The following is a 15000-nucleotide window of genomic DNA, read 5'->3' as shown; positions in this document are numbered from 1 at the left end:
TTTTCTTTTTCAGAAGCATCAAAACAAGGAACATATGTACAGTACCCAATTTCCTGAAGGTAGGTTAGAAACTTTTGAAATTTCTGAAAGCATGTCTCAATATGAGAAACAGTTCCTTCATCAAGAATGTGACTTTCTTTTATTTTTGCTTGGAGGCGAGTGAGTCTCCTCTCAGCCCGTTTACGAAGTTCACGTTCCTTGTGATATCGCCTCTTGTAGTGCTCCAACTTTTTGCTGATGATACAAAGGACAGTGATTATTCAATTTCTATTTGAAAAAAAAAGGTAATATAAAGACATATTTGGTTTTGCTTATGAATGACTTGCATATGCAACTGGATACCTATATAATTGAGGCATGTAAATAACTAAAGAATTGGTAAGGTAGTATTAACAAATCTGTAGAAGTGATTTGAAACCAGATTTTCCCCTGATCTGTTGTTTAAGAGAAAAGGCAAATTCACTTAATGATTGGTCCCAACTTTTCTTTTTTTTTTACTTAGCAGAGATGAATAAAAAACTTTCTAGTCTATAGAGACTATGATCAATTATGGCAATCATTGAATTCAGGTAAGTTTCCATTGTATCATATTTTGTATGGTGGACACTAATTAAAGTAAGTGGCAAATATCTCTTTTTTTTAAATAAGTGTTATTTAGAGAAAACTCTTTATAGAGTACTTTATAAGTCACTCACCTAATTTTATGAAAGCTGTGTGAGCTTACTTCTGCCACCTGCTGTGGAGGGTCATGCTCTTGTGGGACGGAATCTCTTGCTACTTCAGGAACAGTCTCGACCAATGTACCAGGTATCAAACCTTCTCTAATTATCCAGAAAAAAATACTGAACATATAGCATGATATATATTATCAAATATTTGATAACATATATAAAATTCTAATAAATTAAAAAAATATTTAAAAATTCACTAATGAGATGTAAGTAATTCATTTTTAAAAAATATAAATATCATGACACCAAATATTGTCAAACATATGGAATATTCACCATTTCAATATCAATCACTGGATTTTCAATTTACCTAAAATGTTAGTTAGTGCCTACATAACAAAACAAAAAAATATATATCTTATGCTACATAAATAGTGTTTAACTTGTGCTATTTTGCCCATATCTAAATATGCAATAGAGTTTAAGGAGTTAACTTACCGTCTCTCATACAATCTATGTTCAATTCTCCAAGGAATCCCAAACTGTCTAGGCAAAGAAGGCTTCTTTTTAACTGTCTCTTGACTTTCACTCATTCCTCTTGTTTCCTTGAGTTTAGTCCTGCCAGTAGCTGCATATGTTCCTGCCTTTCCATCAGGATTTTTGTTTTCTTGCCAACCTCCTGGAGGGCTGTCCATCAGGTCCAACCAGATATATTGCTAATGCAGGAAAACAAGGGTAATATATTAATGCATGAAAAATAAGATATTACCATAAGAATGTAATTTTACAACATATTGTTGATTTTATCTGTAGTCAGGTGTGGTTGGGTAAATTAAACATTCATTTGCCTAAGGTATATCTACTTTTATCTACTATATTTACTTTTATAATTCATCATAAATAGGGATAGTCCTCTCCAGGCATAATGATCTGATTCTTAGTTAGTAAAGAACCATGATACCAACTTGTATCATGATTCATAAATCATTCAGCAGGTGGGAATTTAACTCACTTGTACACTATATTCATCTTCTCTGCCAGCCAACAGTGCAGTCACTTCATTCACTAAATGGTTGGCAACAAAAGGATTTCTTCTTAAATCTACAATCTCCAGAATCTGGTTGGTCTTCAGGAGCTTCTTCATCAGCATCCCACTCTCATTGCTTAGACCACAATGCTGGAGGTCAATAGCTTGAAAAGATTCATGAAAATCAGATTAATTTAATTCTCTTGAAATGCTAATACATGGGTATTAGTTACACATTTTAATGTATACTATGATAATTCCAGTTACGTGCATGCCATATCTAGCTTCATAATATTCGTACCAACTTCATTAAGTTCATATTCATTAAGTTAATCTTTTGGAACTTTTACCCTTGATCCATAAATCTTCATAAAGCACATCTGCAATGGCGGCTAACCCATTGTCCCCAAGGTGAGGGTTGTCATTAAGGGTTATTCTCCGAAGACCTCGCATACCATCCAGGTGAGGTTGTCGCAGTCTGAGGGTATCTTGCCACATGGCACTGTCTCGGTTCATCCTCTGGTGCTAAGATATTCCAAAAGGTCAATTTAATATTGTGACCCAAGTCATTTTGCCATATATTATTATAAGGAATTAAATGTAATATGCAAGTCTGACACTTTTTATAACACTAATTAAGATAATGCACACAGTGAATTATAAGAGAGTGACAGTAATTAAAGAAAAAAAGAAAAGAAAAGGGAAAAAGTCCAGAAACCATCAAATAACAGCAGAAAGGGTGAAAATGAGGCCAACACAAAAGGGAAGATTCAAATCTATTTTTTTCAATGTATGGCACATACATACCTGCATTAAACTAGCCACTGCACAGGCCCCTTTCTCAGATATAGAGCAATGTGTTAGTGCAAGATGTGTGATACTTGGCACATTCTTAACACTTTGGCAAACTAGCTCTGCTCCATTGTTGCCAAGCTCACAGCCTCTTAGGCTCAGGCTCTTGAGATGACGCGTTTTAGAGAGGCCCTGAAATTACCGTTTGTTAAATGAGTCTCTCCTGTACCTTTTTAATTTGAGGATGTTTAATGACATTTTTATTTTATTATAGCCATACTGTTGCTGTAAAAACTCCTTGGCTAAAATGATTATTTAAAAATTCCTTAATTTCATTTCACTCAAGAATTTACTAGTAAGTCATATTAATATTTACAAATTACCTATAATGGAGAAGACATAATCATTAAATATTTGTAAAAAAATATAAGGTTACTGATTCAACCAATGCATTTAATTTAATAACAAATATTTTTCTAAAGCACCATGTCTGTATTATGATTTCAACATAAAAGAGATCTTACCTGGCATAGTATATTGAGATTGTTTCCTCTCAAGCTTACATTGCTGATACTGAGTATTGACACTGTCATGGAGACAGACAAACTTGCACTGATGCCTTTCATTACCCTCTGAATTGTCTTCACTCCCACTGAGGGTAAATATATAATCATCACTGGATGTATGTGAATACATGCATACATAGGTATCTACATCCATCTATCCATCTATCCAACTAACTATCCAATCAACCAACTATCCAACTAACAAACTAATGATCTACATCCATCTATCCATCCAACCAATTAACTATCCAACTAACAAACTAATGATCTACATCCATCTATCCATCCAACCAACTAACTATCCAACTAACAAACTAACCATCCATCCAACCAGCTAGTCATCCATCCAACCAACCAACTAACCATCCATCCATCCATCCATCATCCAACTAACCAACTATCCGACCATCCAAAAAAACAACAACAACCAAGCAACTGCCTACCCATCCACCCATATATACATATATAGAGAGATACATATATAGGTATTAATATATATATAGAGATAGATAGATAGATAGATATACATACATAGATATATATAAATATTATAATATATAAAGAAAGAAAGATAGAAACACATAAACACACAGATACACACAAAATAAATATGAAGGTACACCCTTTTGAACAGCATCACTGCTCCTCATGATGTGATGTAAGTTTACAAAAAATAATAGAACATCATTATTATTCCAAACATAAGAAAAAATGATCTTGAATCTGTACACTCAATTTATGCTTTTTCTTCCAATCACTGTAAGTGGCATGACATCAAAGACAATATCAAAATAACACATTACTTCCTCTTTACATTACCTTCTTTCCCGGGTGGTATATATATGAAGATCTGAAGTGGTGTAACTTTGTTTTGTAGAGTGTGACATAGTGCTTCTAATTGGTCTAAGTCTAAATCTGATATGTTAAGCTCCAAATTTCCTTGAGAAAACTGATGGGTAAACCGGCTAATGGGGTAGGTGTTATAGAGTTCACATGAGAGCCTGTAATGTCGAGTGAGTGTTTCACCAAGCAGCTGTATATTAGGAGCTTTTGGGGACATCCTGCCTTCCCAAGCTGCAAAGAAAGTATGATATTTATAATAAAACATAATAAAACTAATAATATTATTTAAGCCAGTGTTTGAAAAAAAAAACACAATTATAATGAATATCAATTTGTGCACTCGAATCTCAAACTAAAAAATCAAAATTGTAACTAGCATCCATTCATGCTCCAGAAGAATTCAGACAATGATTCTATAATAATAAATTCAATGAGTAACACTTGTTTATTGTTAATTCTAAAAATAATGATCAGCATTTGGTAAATACATGCTACAAGCAAAAATATAGAAAAACTTTACTTGCCAGAAATAAGTGAACTTGAAATTATGAACTATTGGATCTATATAATCAGACATGAGATACAAAGTAAATTTTCATATATTAGTAGTAGTGGTACTATGAAGCTGTACACTAGAAAAAGTAGTTGTGTAGTTTTTGTAGTACCTTACTGAATGCAAACATTATAAAGATTTAGGTACAGTTCTCCTATATGACTTTCTGTTTATGGAATCAATAAACTGATGAAATAAGGTACTTTTTGTCTTTGACATTTCCTGCCAAAAAATATATATATTATATATAGGTTAATTGATATAGAAATATCATATGCACATCACATTCCATTACTGATAAACTATCAACTGATAAATAAGTTCAATTTCTTGTTAATTGGTGTTCCATGCCTCATGAGGTTCAACTGTTCAAGACAGTATTGTACAGGGTGTGTGTTTGTGTGTGTGTGTGTGTGTGTGTGTGTGTGTGTGTGTGTGTGTGTGTGTGTGTGTGTGTGTGTGTGTGTGTGTGTGTGTGTGTGTGTGTGTGTGTGTGTGTGTGTGTGTGTGTGTGTGTGTGTGTGTGTGTGTGTGTGTGTGTGTGTGTGTGTGTGTGTGTGCTGTTAGCACTGTGTGGCACAGAGGCAACCACAATTGTTGTGCACACATTGTGCCCTGCAGGTGAGTTAACAAAATAACTTAGTTCACAAATTTAATCTACATTAGGCCAAAATCAAACACTTTATATGATTTGTGACTCCCCCTTACCCAAAACTCTGATTTCCCCTTCCCTCTGGATTAATTTCTATCACACCAAACTTTATGTTTATTTATGAAAGTATAATTTAATTTTCACACAATAAACAAAATAAGGTTTTCAACACCACCACTATATAGATATCTTCAAGACCTTTAAGTTGAGACTATACATTAAATGAAACAGACCTGGACTTAGACACGGATGCATTTCTGGAGCCTTAAGAGCTCAACATAGTTTGCTAAGTAATATTTCCTCAAAATGTAAGAGGTCCAGTAAGCGAATTGTAGAAGTTACTCGTTCCTCAAAAATTAGTGATTTCTGTTGATAACAAGGGTCAAATTTCTCAAAACATATGAAAAACTTGGCAATTTTACTTTCATTAATCTTGTTAAAGAAAGTTATAGCAAAATGAAAAAAAATCCCAGATCAACCCTTGGGTCTCCTTAATCAGAATGCTATGGCTAATATTGCTGATCAACAGTATATACTGAAGCATTAAATATGTTTTACATGTCATTATACACAAATTAATTGTAATTTTTAATATAATTCCTGTTAATGAGTTATGAGAATAACTACAAAGTGACAAACAGGATTTCATTCACATAAATCATTCACCCTCAAAATACGAAATTATTTTTGGTAGCATCTTATATATAATCTATGTAACCAGTCAACAACTTACCATCTGAAATGTCAAAAACTCATATTTTTTCTGTTGTTTCTAGTATCGGGGTTCTCGTACAGTAGTGTTTGTTTATGTCTCGACGTTCCTCAGGGATCAAGTGTATAAACGTGCATATCAAACCTGAGTAAATAATATGAATGTTAGCTTATCTTCGCTTTTTTATATATTGGTAATATCTGGGTAGTTATCATATATGAAAGAAGCAGTTGGTGATTTAGGATAATTAAAAGGATCGTATATGTAAATGTGTACATTTCATGTTGCAATATGTATACCCCATCCCGTTGGAGTAAGACAGTGGACAGAGCCTCCACTTTTAGTACGCAATCCTAAGAGAACAATTGCATTAATAAATCAACTTCTCATCAAGAATTAGAGGTTAGTAATTATAAATATAAGCAGGAGAGAAGATCTAGGATATAACCAACAGGAATAACAAACAATTATACTTGAGGCAAAGTGAAGGTATAATTTCATTTACACAGCATCTATGTATATTCGGCCCTATATAGTGTGCCCATGATTTCTGTACGCTCTTATTATGTGAGGTTTAGGGTGAAATAGTTGTATGACATGACAGTTTCACTTTAAATTTAAGGGAATAGCTCTAGATATACCAGACTAACTTGAACTTGTTCTTATTAGCTTTGATTATTGTTTTCAAAGCTTTTTTGAGCACACTATGCTAATGTGCAGCAATTTGGCTGTAAGTATGACTCTAAAGAAAATTCTAAAGTAACAAGTGCAGTGCAATGTCAATGAATCAAAGCCCAACACAAAACAGCAATAGATAATGTCACTTGATGATGGAGATGTATTTCATTTTTATAGGTCAGCTTTAAATGAACCCTTTTTATGACTTATTCAGGTTGCAAAGAGAGTAGTAAAAGAAAATATAGACATATTCTGAAAATATTGCATTATTGTCACAACAAAACAGAGTGGAAAATTATTTGATAATTAAAAAAAAAACATGCAGTGCCTTTCAAAATTAATTATATTGGTTGTGTTCTCTCCAATTACAGTTGAAACTTGCTGGTAGTTCTGTTGCTGGTCTTAACCTTTTGAATTTGAGTTCCCAAAAATAGAACATCAGGGTTTACGATGAATCCAGAGGATGTTGGTGGCCCCCCCCTCTCTCTCTCTCTCTTCTTCTTCTGTCTGCCTCTTTCTCTTTTGTGTCTTTCTCTTGCCTCTTTTTCTTTCTCTCTCCTTTCTCCTCTCTCTTCTCTCTTCTCTCTTCTCTCCTCTCTCCTCCTCTCTCCTCCTCTCTCCTCCTCTCTCCTCTCTCCTCTCTCCAGTCTCCTCTCTCCTCTCTCCCTCTCCCTCTCCCCTCTCCCTCTCCCTCTCCCTCTCCCTCTCTCTCTCCCTCTCTCCTCTCCCTCTCTCTCTCTCTCTCTTCTCTCCCTCTCCCTCTCCCTCCCCTCTCTCTCTCTCTCTCTCTCTCTCTCTCTCTCTCTCTCTCTCTCTCTCTCTCTCTCTCTCTCTCTCTCTCTCTCACTCTCTCTCTCTTTCTCTTTCAAGATAGTGACTAGAAGGCTGTTAGAAACTTCAGGCTGTATTTGTCTAACTACTAAGGTTCCTTGTTTACTTTTATAAAAATATTATGTTTTATATGACTTAGAAGGCCTACTTCTGTAGATTGATAAAAAACAGTATTATAGCTAAAGCTGTTATGTTAAATAGTTTATAACTATATGAGGGTTATAGAGTACTGGCAGAATTTTTCCAAAGATGGATATTGAATTTCCTATACATATGTTGAAAATGGATTCCAATTAATATATATGATATTATGATTGTAAATTCTGTCCCATGAGCACAATGGCAGTTTTATTTTTATTAATTCTTGATACATTTTACAGATCAGCAATGGCTGAGAACATCAAAATAAACACTGGAATGGAGAGCAAAAAAGAACAAAAAACTTCCAGAAGGTAATTATATCTATTATTATTTCTTTTTAGAAACAGCTTCTATCAAACTTTACCTTAATCTTAGAAACTTCACAAGTGAATCAGATAGATAAGACACTTTTAATGATATGGTTAAAAATGCTGAGTTGTAAATTTATTCACCTCAGATCTATGATTACAGGCTAGAATCCTTCATTGCAACAAGTGAGCTTGCAAAGGCAGCGAGAAGCAGAGCACAAATGGCCTTTTATAAGCTAATTGACGACAATGTAACTCCTCGTGTTTTTCGTGAAAAGGTATGTGTAAGCTCTAAGTCTTAAGCTCGTTAGATTAAATTAGATTGTTGCTTGAATTTATTACATGATGCCAAAGAAAAGGTTCAGGCAAATCACCTTAAATGACTTCTAAGCAGTGCTCTTATGAAAAAAAATTTGGATTATGATGATTAAGATGTTACTCACAATAAAGTGAAAGATATGGAGTATGATAAAAGTGAGATTAATGATAGAATATTAATTTATGAATTAAATTTGATAATTATTAATGTAAATATGATCATAAGAATTTTAATGTTTATTACTTTGAAAGATTGTTCATGAAATTAAAACCATAGTCTGTAACAACTTCAATGGGAAGGACAAAAAGTTTTGTTGTATACCTTACAAAGGGGCATATTTCAAGGAAAATTTAATATTTCACATATCCCATACTGCCTATAGATCTGATATGCTCTAGGTTTGCCATTCAGCCTTAAGAGTTTACATGTTAAGTAGCATTACTCATGGGCAGGCAAATTTCAAGGAAAGTGAAACATCTGGTACAGCTCAAAGGTTTCAGATTTTTATTAAAGATAACACAAGATACACAAAAACATATTATTGTGTGACCTGACCTGCCATTATGGTTGTAATTTTACATGAGCTGTTGCCAAGGAGTTTATGATATGATAGTAATGATAATGATGAAAATTATGATGTTAATAATAAAAACTTTAAACTCTTCTCACAGCTTCAGTTCATAAATCCAGAGATATATGAAGACGTTGTTGCTGACCGAAGCATCTCCGGACTATGTGGGTATCCCTTGTGTTCAAATGTCTTCAAGGACAAGTTTGGCAACAGAACATACATCATTGTTAAAAATACTGTCTATGACATCACTGTCAGAAGGGTAAGTCACCTAAATAATTGAACACTTGGTTATAATTATGCTTTTTAAGTCAAAGAGTGGAGGTAAAGTGCTTGTAGATATATATAATGAACCTGACAAAGTAGGTATTTTTGCAGCAATTGTGTGACTATATAAAGGGATTCTCTTATTTAAAGCTGAAATTCTGGTATTTGAAAAAAACAGAAAAAGATATACATAAAGTATATATACAGGAGTATAGGTCTAACCCTAAACTCAGTATGATAACATTAATTACCTGGAGGAATATGTAGACTGTTATGGATATTTACTTAGGTCAAGAATTAACTGTCTCTTAACCCATTCACGTGGGGCATGGATTGCGCGGTCGGTTAATACCGGGTCTCGGTATTAAATAAATATTTCGGGCGCACAAGCCGCAAGCCTCGGTTGCATGCTCTGGCGAGGTGCGGCATCCGCTCATAGCGCGACTCTGTCTTTGCCGAAAACACAATACATGCTATCATCCGCGGCGTGAATGGGTTAACTCTTGTGTGCATGGATACACTTAATGAGTAAGTCCATACAGCAACAAAACATGAGATCTCTCCTGGCACAATGCTGCATCATGCCTTTCAGAGTGCTTTTCGCTAACCTGATTAGGATTTTTTTGTATTTGTTCACATTATTTTCACAAGTCAAGAAAAATGTGTCTATGTAAATGCAACTCCAATGAGTATATACACCTGTAACTATTTAAAGCATGTATTTAAAGGGAGAGATCATCATGTGATTAGATGCTATTTGGTAGAGTGCAAATATCCCATGATGTGATATCACGTCACCCATCGGGAATGAGTGAGGGTTATTTTTTTGCAGGATTGATAAGCAACAAACCTAAAAGGCCTAACACACTTACACATTTTCCACCAGTCTCTATCACCATCCAGCATATATCATCATGCTTTGTCATTGTGCTACTGTGATTGGTGCATAGGAGATGTAGCTCGGACCTAAGGATCTGAGTGCTAGTGTATGAAATGACACCACAAGTATTTCTAGACTGACTGCTATTTGCTCATTTCACATCACTTGTTCTGTCATATTAATAAATTGAGCACAGGATAAAAAATCTGCAATTAGGCAAATTATTAGTGGAATAACAAAAAATGCAGGAAAGAATGAAAGTGATCCATTATCTATCTGCACACACTTTAATTCTACCTTTTTAGTCATTGAAACTATACTCTCTAGTTATTTATTTGAGAGAGTAGACAATACTTGCCTGTAAGTTTAATTTTGGACTTTGTTGTGGGCAAATCCCCAATTTCCCTGAAGAAGAGTCTGTGTCTGTGTGCAAGGGAGATGCACGCCACTCTTTCAATAGAGGATAGAGGTCAGATGTCGGGGATGGGGAAAAAATGTGCTTGTGTGATAGGTGCCTTACCTTACCTTACCATGCCTTACCATAATTCACAGAAGTATACTAAAAGTATATTGTTAGTTTATGCATTGTTTTTTGCTAACAGAAACTGCTGTACCTACAGTTCATTTGAGTCAATTTCTAGACTGTAAATAATTGTTTTCTCTTATCGTTTTATCGTCTCTGGAGACAATGTATTTTTTTTACTTGGACCCATAGGTTGAGGGATTTGTCATGTGTTTATTTATTGAAGAGTTTATTATTAATAGTATTTTATAGTGGTTAGTTTGAATTATGCTAGCCATTGTTATGTATTGAATAGTTAGAGATTAGAAAAAGGCAAAAGAAAGATTAAAAATAAAAAAGAAAATGAGATTTGAATAATGGAATTAGGTCAAGTTTTGTTATGATAGATTAGAGATGAATTTTTTTTTTTAATTCCTGTATATAGGAGATGTGGGAAATCACATCATGAATTTACAGTTTTGAATCAGTTATTATTCATTCATGATATGTAGATATTTTAATTCTTTCAGAATTTTTGCTGTGATGTTTGCTATGAGGCATCTGAGATCGTCATGCGGCAGATCCCAACCTCACCACTGTATGTGCGTGAAGCGGGTGCAGAAAAGAAGATTCAGATCCCAACAAGAGCAAAGCTTTCTGGCTTGCATGGGAAGATTGTAGATATAACAGGCTTAGGTCTGTACATTAATGCTTGTTTGATAACTTTTTATACAACATTTTGGAATAATTGTGGTTGAATGATCATAAAATATGGTGTCCTTCCAACTTTCTAGAAAATCAGTTACTTATTTTTTTTAATTAACATAGACCCCACTCTACAGTTTTATAATTTTATAATTCTAGAAAATCAGTTACTGATTTTTTAAAATTAACATAGACCCCACTCTACAGTTTTATAATGATTATACTGAACATTTTGTTTTGGAGTTTTCATAATGTTTGCTCATGTTTCCCTTACCATTTGGATTCCATGCAAATTGATTATTAGTTGTTGTTTTTATCTTTTGTGTTTACAATATTATTTATATTATTTTGATTATGTCCTTTCATATATATTATAATAGGTGTTGGCTTATGATGTGCTCAGTAGCTGTAAGATAATCATCCTATACATCAATAATAGACATAATTTTCCTCCTGCTGGTTATTTGTGCTCCATTTTAGACCTATTAGCATTCTTTCATTTGTGTATGATAGGCTGTGGCTGTGAATATAAAAGTGACATTCTGTTTGCTAATTCAAGTTAAATGATTTCAGGAACTGGCTATAACAAAGTCCCCAAAAAATCAGATAAAACAAGCATCCTTGTTGATAACATTGCAAGAGAGAGCCTGATTCAGTGCTCAGAAAATACTGGGGTGGAGAAACAAGGGAAAGGTGGCAGTACATCAGAGCCTAAGGAAAAGATATCTGGAGATGTAACAGAATCAAGAACTGAAGCTGAAGATAAGAATAAACTGCCGGGAAGCACAGACAATGAAAAGCAAGTAAAATTAGATAAGGAAGTTAAATCTGGTGATAATATTGCCATAGATAGCCTGATCCAATCCACAGAAAATATTGAATTGGAGAAACCTGCTTCTCAAGGGGAAGGTGTGAATGCGTCAGAACTAGAAGGAGAGCTATCTGGAGTAAATGCAAGCATAACAGAATCAAGAAAAGAACCTGAAGACAAGAAGTTGTCAGTGAGCATAGATAATGAGGAACAGCAAGAGAAGTCAGATGAAGATGTCAAATCTACAGAGGAATGTAAAACAGAAAATGTGGCAGGAAACCCTTCACATTACATAAGTGATCCTTTAGTACCTGTATTCCAAGTGAGTTTGATAGATATTTTATACAACTATTGTGATATGATATTTGATCCTTTGGTGCTGGTATACCTAGTGAGTTAATAGATATTTGATATAATTATTGTAATATGATATTTGATAAAAAAAAAAGAAAAAATGTCCAATTGTAAAAACATATTTGATGAACTGATTTTTCTAGCATAGGTTGATACTCATTTTTCCTATATCACTTTGGAACCACAGTTGATAATTGTTTAGGGCTTTTAGTTAAATACTTAGAAAATTAAACCTAAATTTAATAATAAGGATGAAATAACTTTTCTCTACTAGGTGGAGAGAGCAATGAAAGAATGGATGTCTTTTGACTCTTTACGTGTCATCCTTGGGGACTCTTATGTACGTGGAATGTTAGAAGACTTTGGACATTCGTGGCAAGATTATGATACAACTGCAGGTGGGTTATAGGAACACATCACACTCTATCCATGCATCATGTTTGGGTTGTAACTTTGTTGAGTTTAGTAATCTATTCAGATTTGAGGTCTACAGACAGATTCATTTTATAATCTTACCTTTCACTATGTTGACCCATTTGAGATGGGAGTAGATTTGCTAAGGTTGCCCTAGACAGGTGATAACGTGTCATGGCCTTTCTTGCTCTCTTTCATTCTTTTCATGTAGTAGTAGAACTGTTTTTGTTTTAGTCATTTTCAAGTGAGCCTTATAGTATGTTGGCCATTTGATAGGCTTTATCAATGTTGTAATAGACTGAAATTGTAGTATGTGAGTCCATATCAGTTTATTATATTTTTTACACTCAACTTGAAAGAAGTATTATATTTTTATGGAAAGATTTTTTTTTTCATGATTATTCACATGCACACGTGTGCTACTTTTGTAAGTAGTGAATAATAGGTTGATTATAGAAATTGTAAGGATATTTCCCATCATTAGTCACCAAATGGAAATATTACCCTTCTGGTATCAAAGAAACACAGCATGTCACACTTCCTTTCTGACAAGTGCATCTTTATGACTATTGTCTACTATGTCTTGGAAGGTGATGTTAGGACTAAAACTTGATATTCAGTACAGAGTTGACATCTGTCTGCAGTGGGTTAACTTCAGTCAAAATACTTTTCATGTGTTATCCTTTATTCAGATAATGAAGATTATCTGAATAATCAGGATTAAGTTAAGGTAACCAGTGATTTATCCCAAAATTTGCACGATATGGTTGATCTACAGGTCTCAAATTAGGCATTGATGCAAGGGCAAAGTACATTGCACTCTGTCGTAAACTGGACCAGCAGGAATTACAGGAAGAGAAAGAGATACTTCACCTTGATGAAGAGGATGAAGATTCAGAAGCTCCCAAGAAATCAATGCCTGACTATGAGCAACTGAAAAAAGATGCAAAAAAACAGCAACTGAAGGTAAAGCTTTTGTGCCATTGTTGTTTCTTCTTTTCCTTTCTACTTCTTTTTTGTATGTTTCTTGTTAAATGCTTAATTAAGTTTTGAGCAGATTTTTTTCTTTTTCTCTCTCTTTAGCGTTACCCTTGTTTAGTCGCTTTCTAATATTAAGAGTTCTATAGTCAGTCATTTATCTTCTGAGCATATTTTATCTGATTTTGTCAGGTTGTTTCATTCCTGGGGGGAAGGGACCAGTACGAGGAACCAGATGCGGAAGACAAAGAAGAAGCAAGAAAAAAGGGTCTTGAACCCATTCCGGAAGAGCAGACTGACACCAGTAAATCTCCCAGGATCGAAAATGCAAGTGGAATAGTTGCCAAAAAAGGAAAGGGGAAAAAGACGCAGAAGACTGTGGATAAGGTGGATATAGAGACTTCAACACTTCCGCTAATAGACTCGTATTCCCAGCTGGCATGGCGACAGCAGATTGTGATGGAGAAGACGAGGAATTGGTTAGTGCCTTTAAATGATTTTTTTCTTCTTCTTTTTTAATTATTGTGATTGATATTGTTATTATAATTGATATTATTATTATTATTATTGGTATTAGAAGTATTTGACAAAGGACTGATTAAAAAAGGGAATATTGATAGACTTGAATTACTTCTTCTTTTTTTTTCCCAAAATGTCACATGTGATTAGAATATTAACATCTTCCTTCATCTTCTGTAGTTTAAATGAGATCCTTGGAGTGACTGACCTCGATGGTGGAAAGGTGCGGCAGCTGCTGAGAGCATTGGTGACCACGCTTGACCTTGAAGCTCACAATATTTCCTTCAGGCCTGGACAGTGGAATTTAATCATGATGATATTCATGGAACTGTAAGTGACTTTGCTATAGTTTATGTATTTGGCATTCAACCCATTAATGATGGGAACATGCACTGTCCATTATGTTCTTTCTTTCTATACATGGAGTCAGTTACTAGGCCTATTTGAACTCACCTGTTCAGCCCATTCCTTGAATTTCAGAAAAGGTTTTATTTCCATTACTAGTCTTATTGTTATTAACCCATTGATAGTGGATGACATGATTTGCTGTCAAGGCAGCATCGGTCATAAACGTGGATGGCACTGTGCCATACAACATAAACCTGCCACATGACTGTATACATATTTTATTAATACCATGGCCAATGGGTTAACAAAAGGAAAGTAAATATAGGAAAATTAGTAAATTGGACAATGAATACATTCAGGGGCATCACCACAGAGGACACTCATGGGCCATATCAGCTGATATAACATCTGCTTTTTGTGATAAAAAGAAATTGTATAGATAGATCTCTTATCTACAATATATTACAGTACATCTGCATTAAATGATCCAGTATACAATTACTAGGCCTACTTTTTAAACTACTTTCATATGTAGTCTGCTGGAAGTTGTGCTCTGTG

At 34.3% G+C, this 15000-nt stretch overlaps 2 protein-coding genes across 4 annotated transcripts in view; one reads left to right on the top strand and one right to left on the bottom strand.

Moving 5' to 3' along the window:
- The window catches only part of LOC122261416 (uncharacterized), a 5853-nt gene extending 1737 nt beyond the window's left edge, over positions 1–4116 (bottom strand). Inside the window, exons 1-8 of the mRNA XM_043029046.2 lie at positions 3876–4116; positions 3015–3142; positions 2506–2682; positions 2049–2223; positions 1684–1862; positions 1170–1387; positions 696–821; positions 46–234 (exon numbers count right to left, since the gene is read on the bottom strand). Coding sequence (XP_042884980.2) covers positions 46–234; positions 696–821; positions 1170–1387; positions 1684–1862; positions 2049–2223; positions 2506–2682; positions 3015–3142; positions 3876–4116 — 1433 coding nt within the window. The remainder of the gene's footprint in view (positions 1–45; positions 235–695; positions 822–1169; positions 1388–1683; positions 1863–2048; positions 2224–2505; positions 2683–3014; positions 3143–3875) is intronic.
- Positions 4117–6077: 1961 nt separating this feature from the next.
- The window catches only part of LOC122261417 (putative RNA polymerase II subunit B1 CTD phosphatase RPAP2), a 9585-nt gene continuing 662 nt past the window's right edge, over positions 6078–15000 (top strand). The window contains exons 1-10 of one of the 3 annotated variants that reach the window (XM_043029047.2): positions 6078–6218; positions 7706–7777; positions 7938–8052; positions 8765–8926; positions 10844–11009; positions 11592–12151; positions 12458–12581; positions 13376–13563; positions 13768–14054; positions 14275–14424. In XM_043029047.2, coding sequence (XP_042884981.2) covers positions 7713–7777; positions 7938–8052; positions 8765–8926; positions 10844–11009; positions 11592–12151; positions 12458–12581; positions 13376–13563; positions 13768–14054; positions 14275–14424 — 1817 coding nt within the window. In that variant the 5' untranslated portion in view covers positions 6078–6218; positions 7706–7712. Of the gene's footprint in view, positions 6219–6238; positions 6306–7705; positions 7778–7923; positions 8053–8764; positions 8927–10843; positions 11010–11591; positions 12152–12457; positions 12582–13375; positions 13564–13767; positions 14055–14274; positions 14425–15000 lie in introns of those variants that run through there. The other 2 variants (XM_043029048.2, XM_086556768.1) reach the window with 2 other exon arrangements.

Source organism: Penaeus japonicus, unplaced genomic scaffold (assembly GCF_977035675.1).
Source record: "Penaeus japonicus unplaced genomic scaffold, GWHDUDI00000001_assembly GWHDUDI00000033, whole genome shotgun sequence".
Taxonomy (NCBI): Eukaryota; Metazoa; Arthropoda; class Malacostraca; order Decapoda; family Penaeidae; genus Penaeus; species Penaeus japonicus.
Note: the sequence above shows the minus strand (reverse complement) of the source record. Positions and strands in the feature narration are given on the sequence as shown.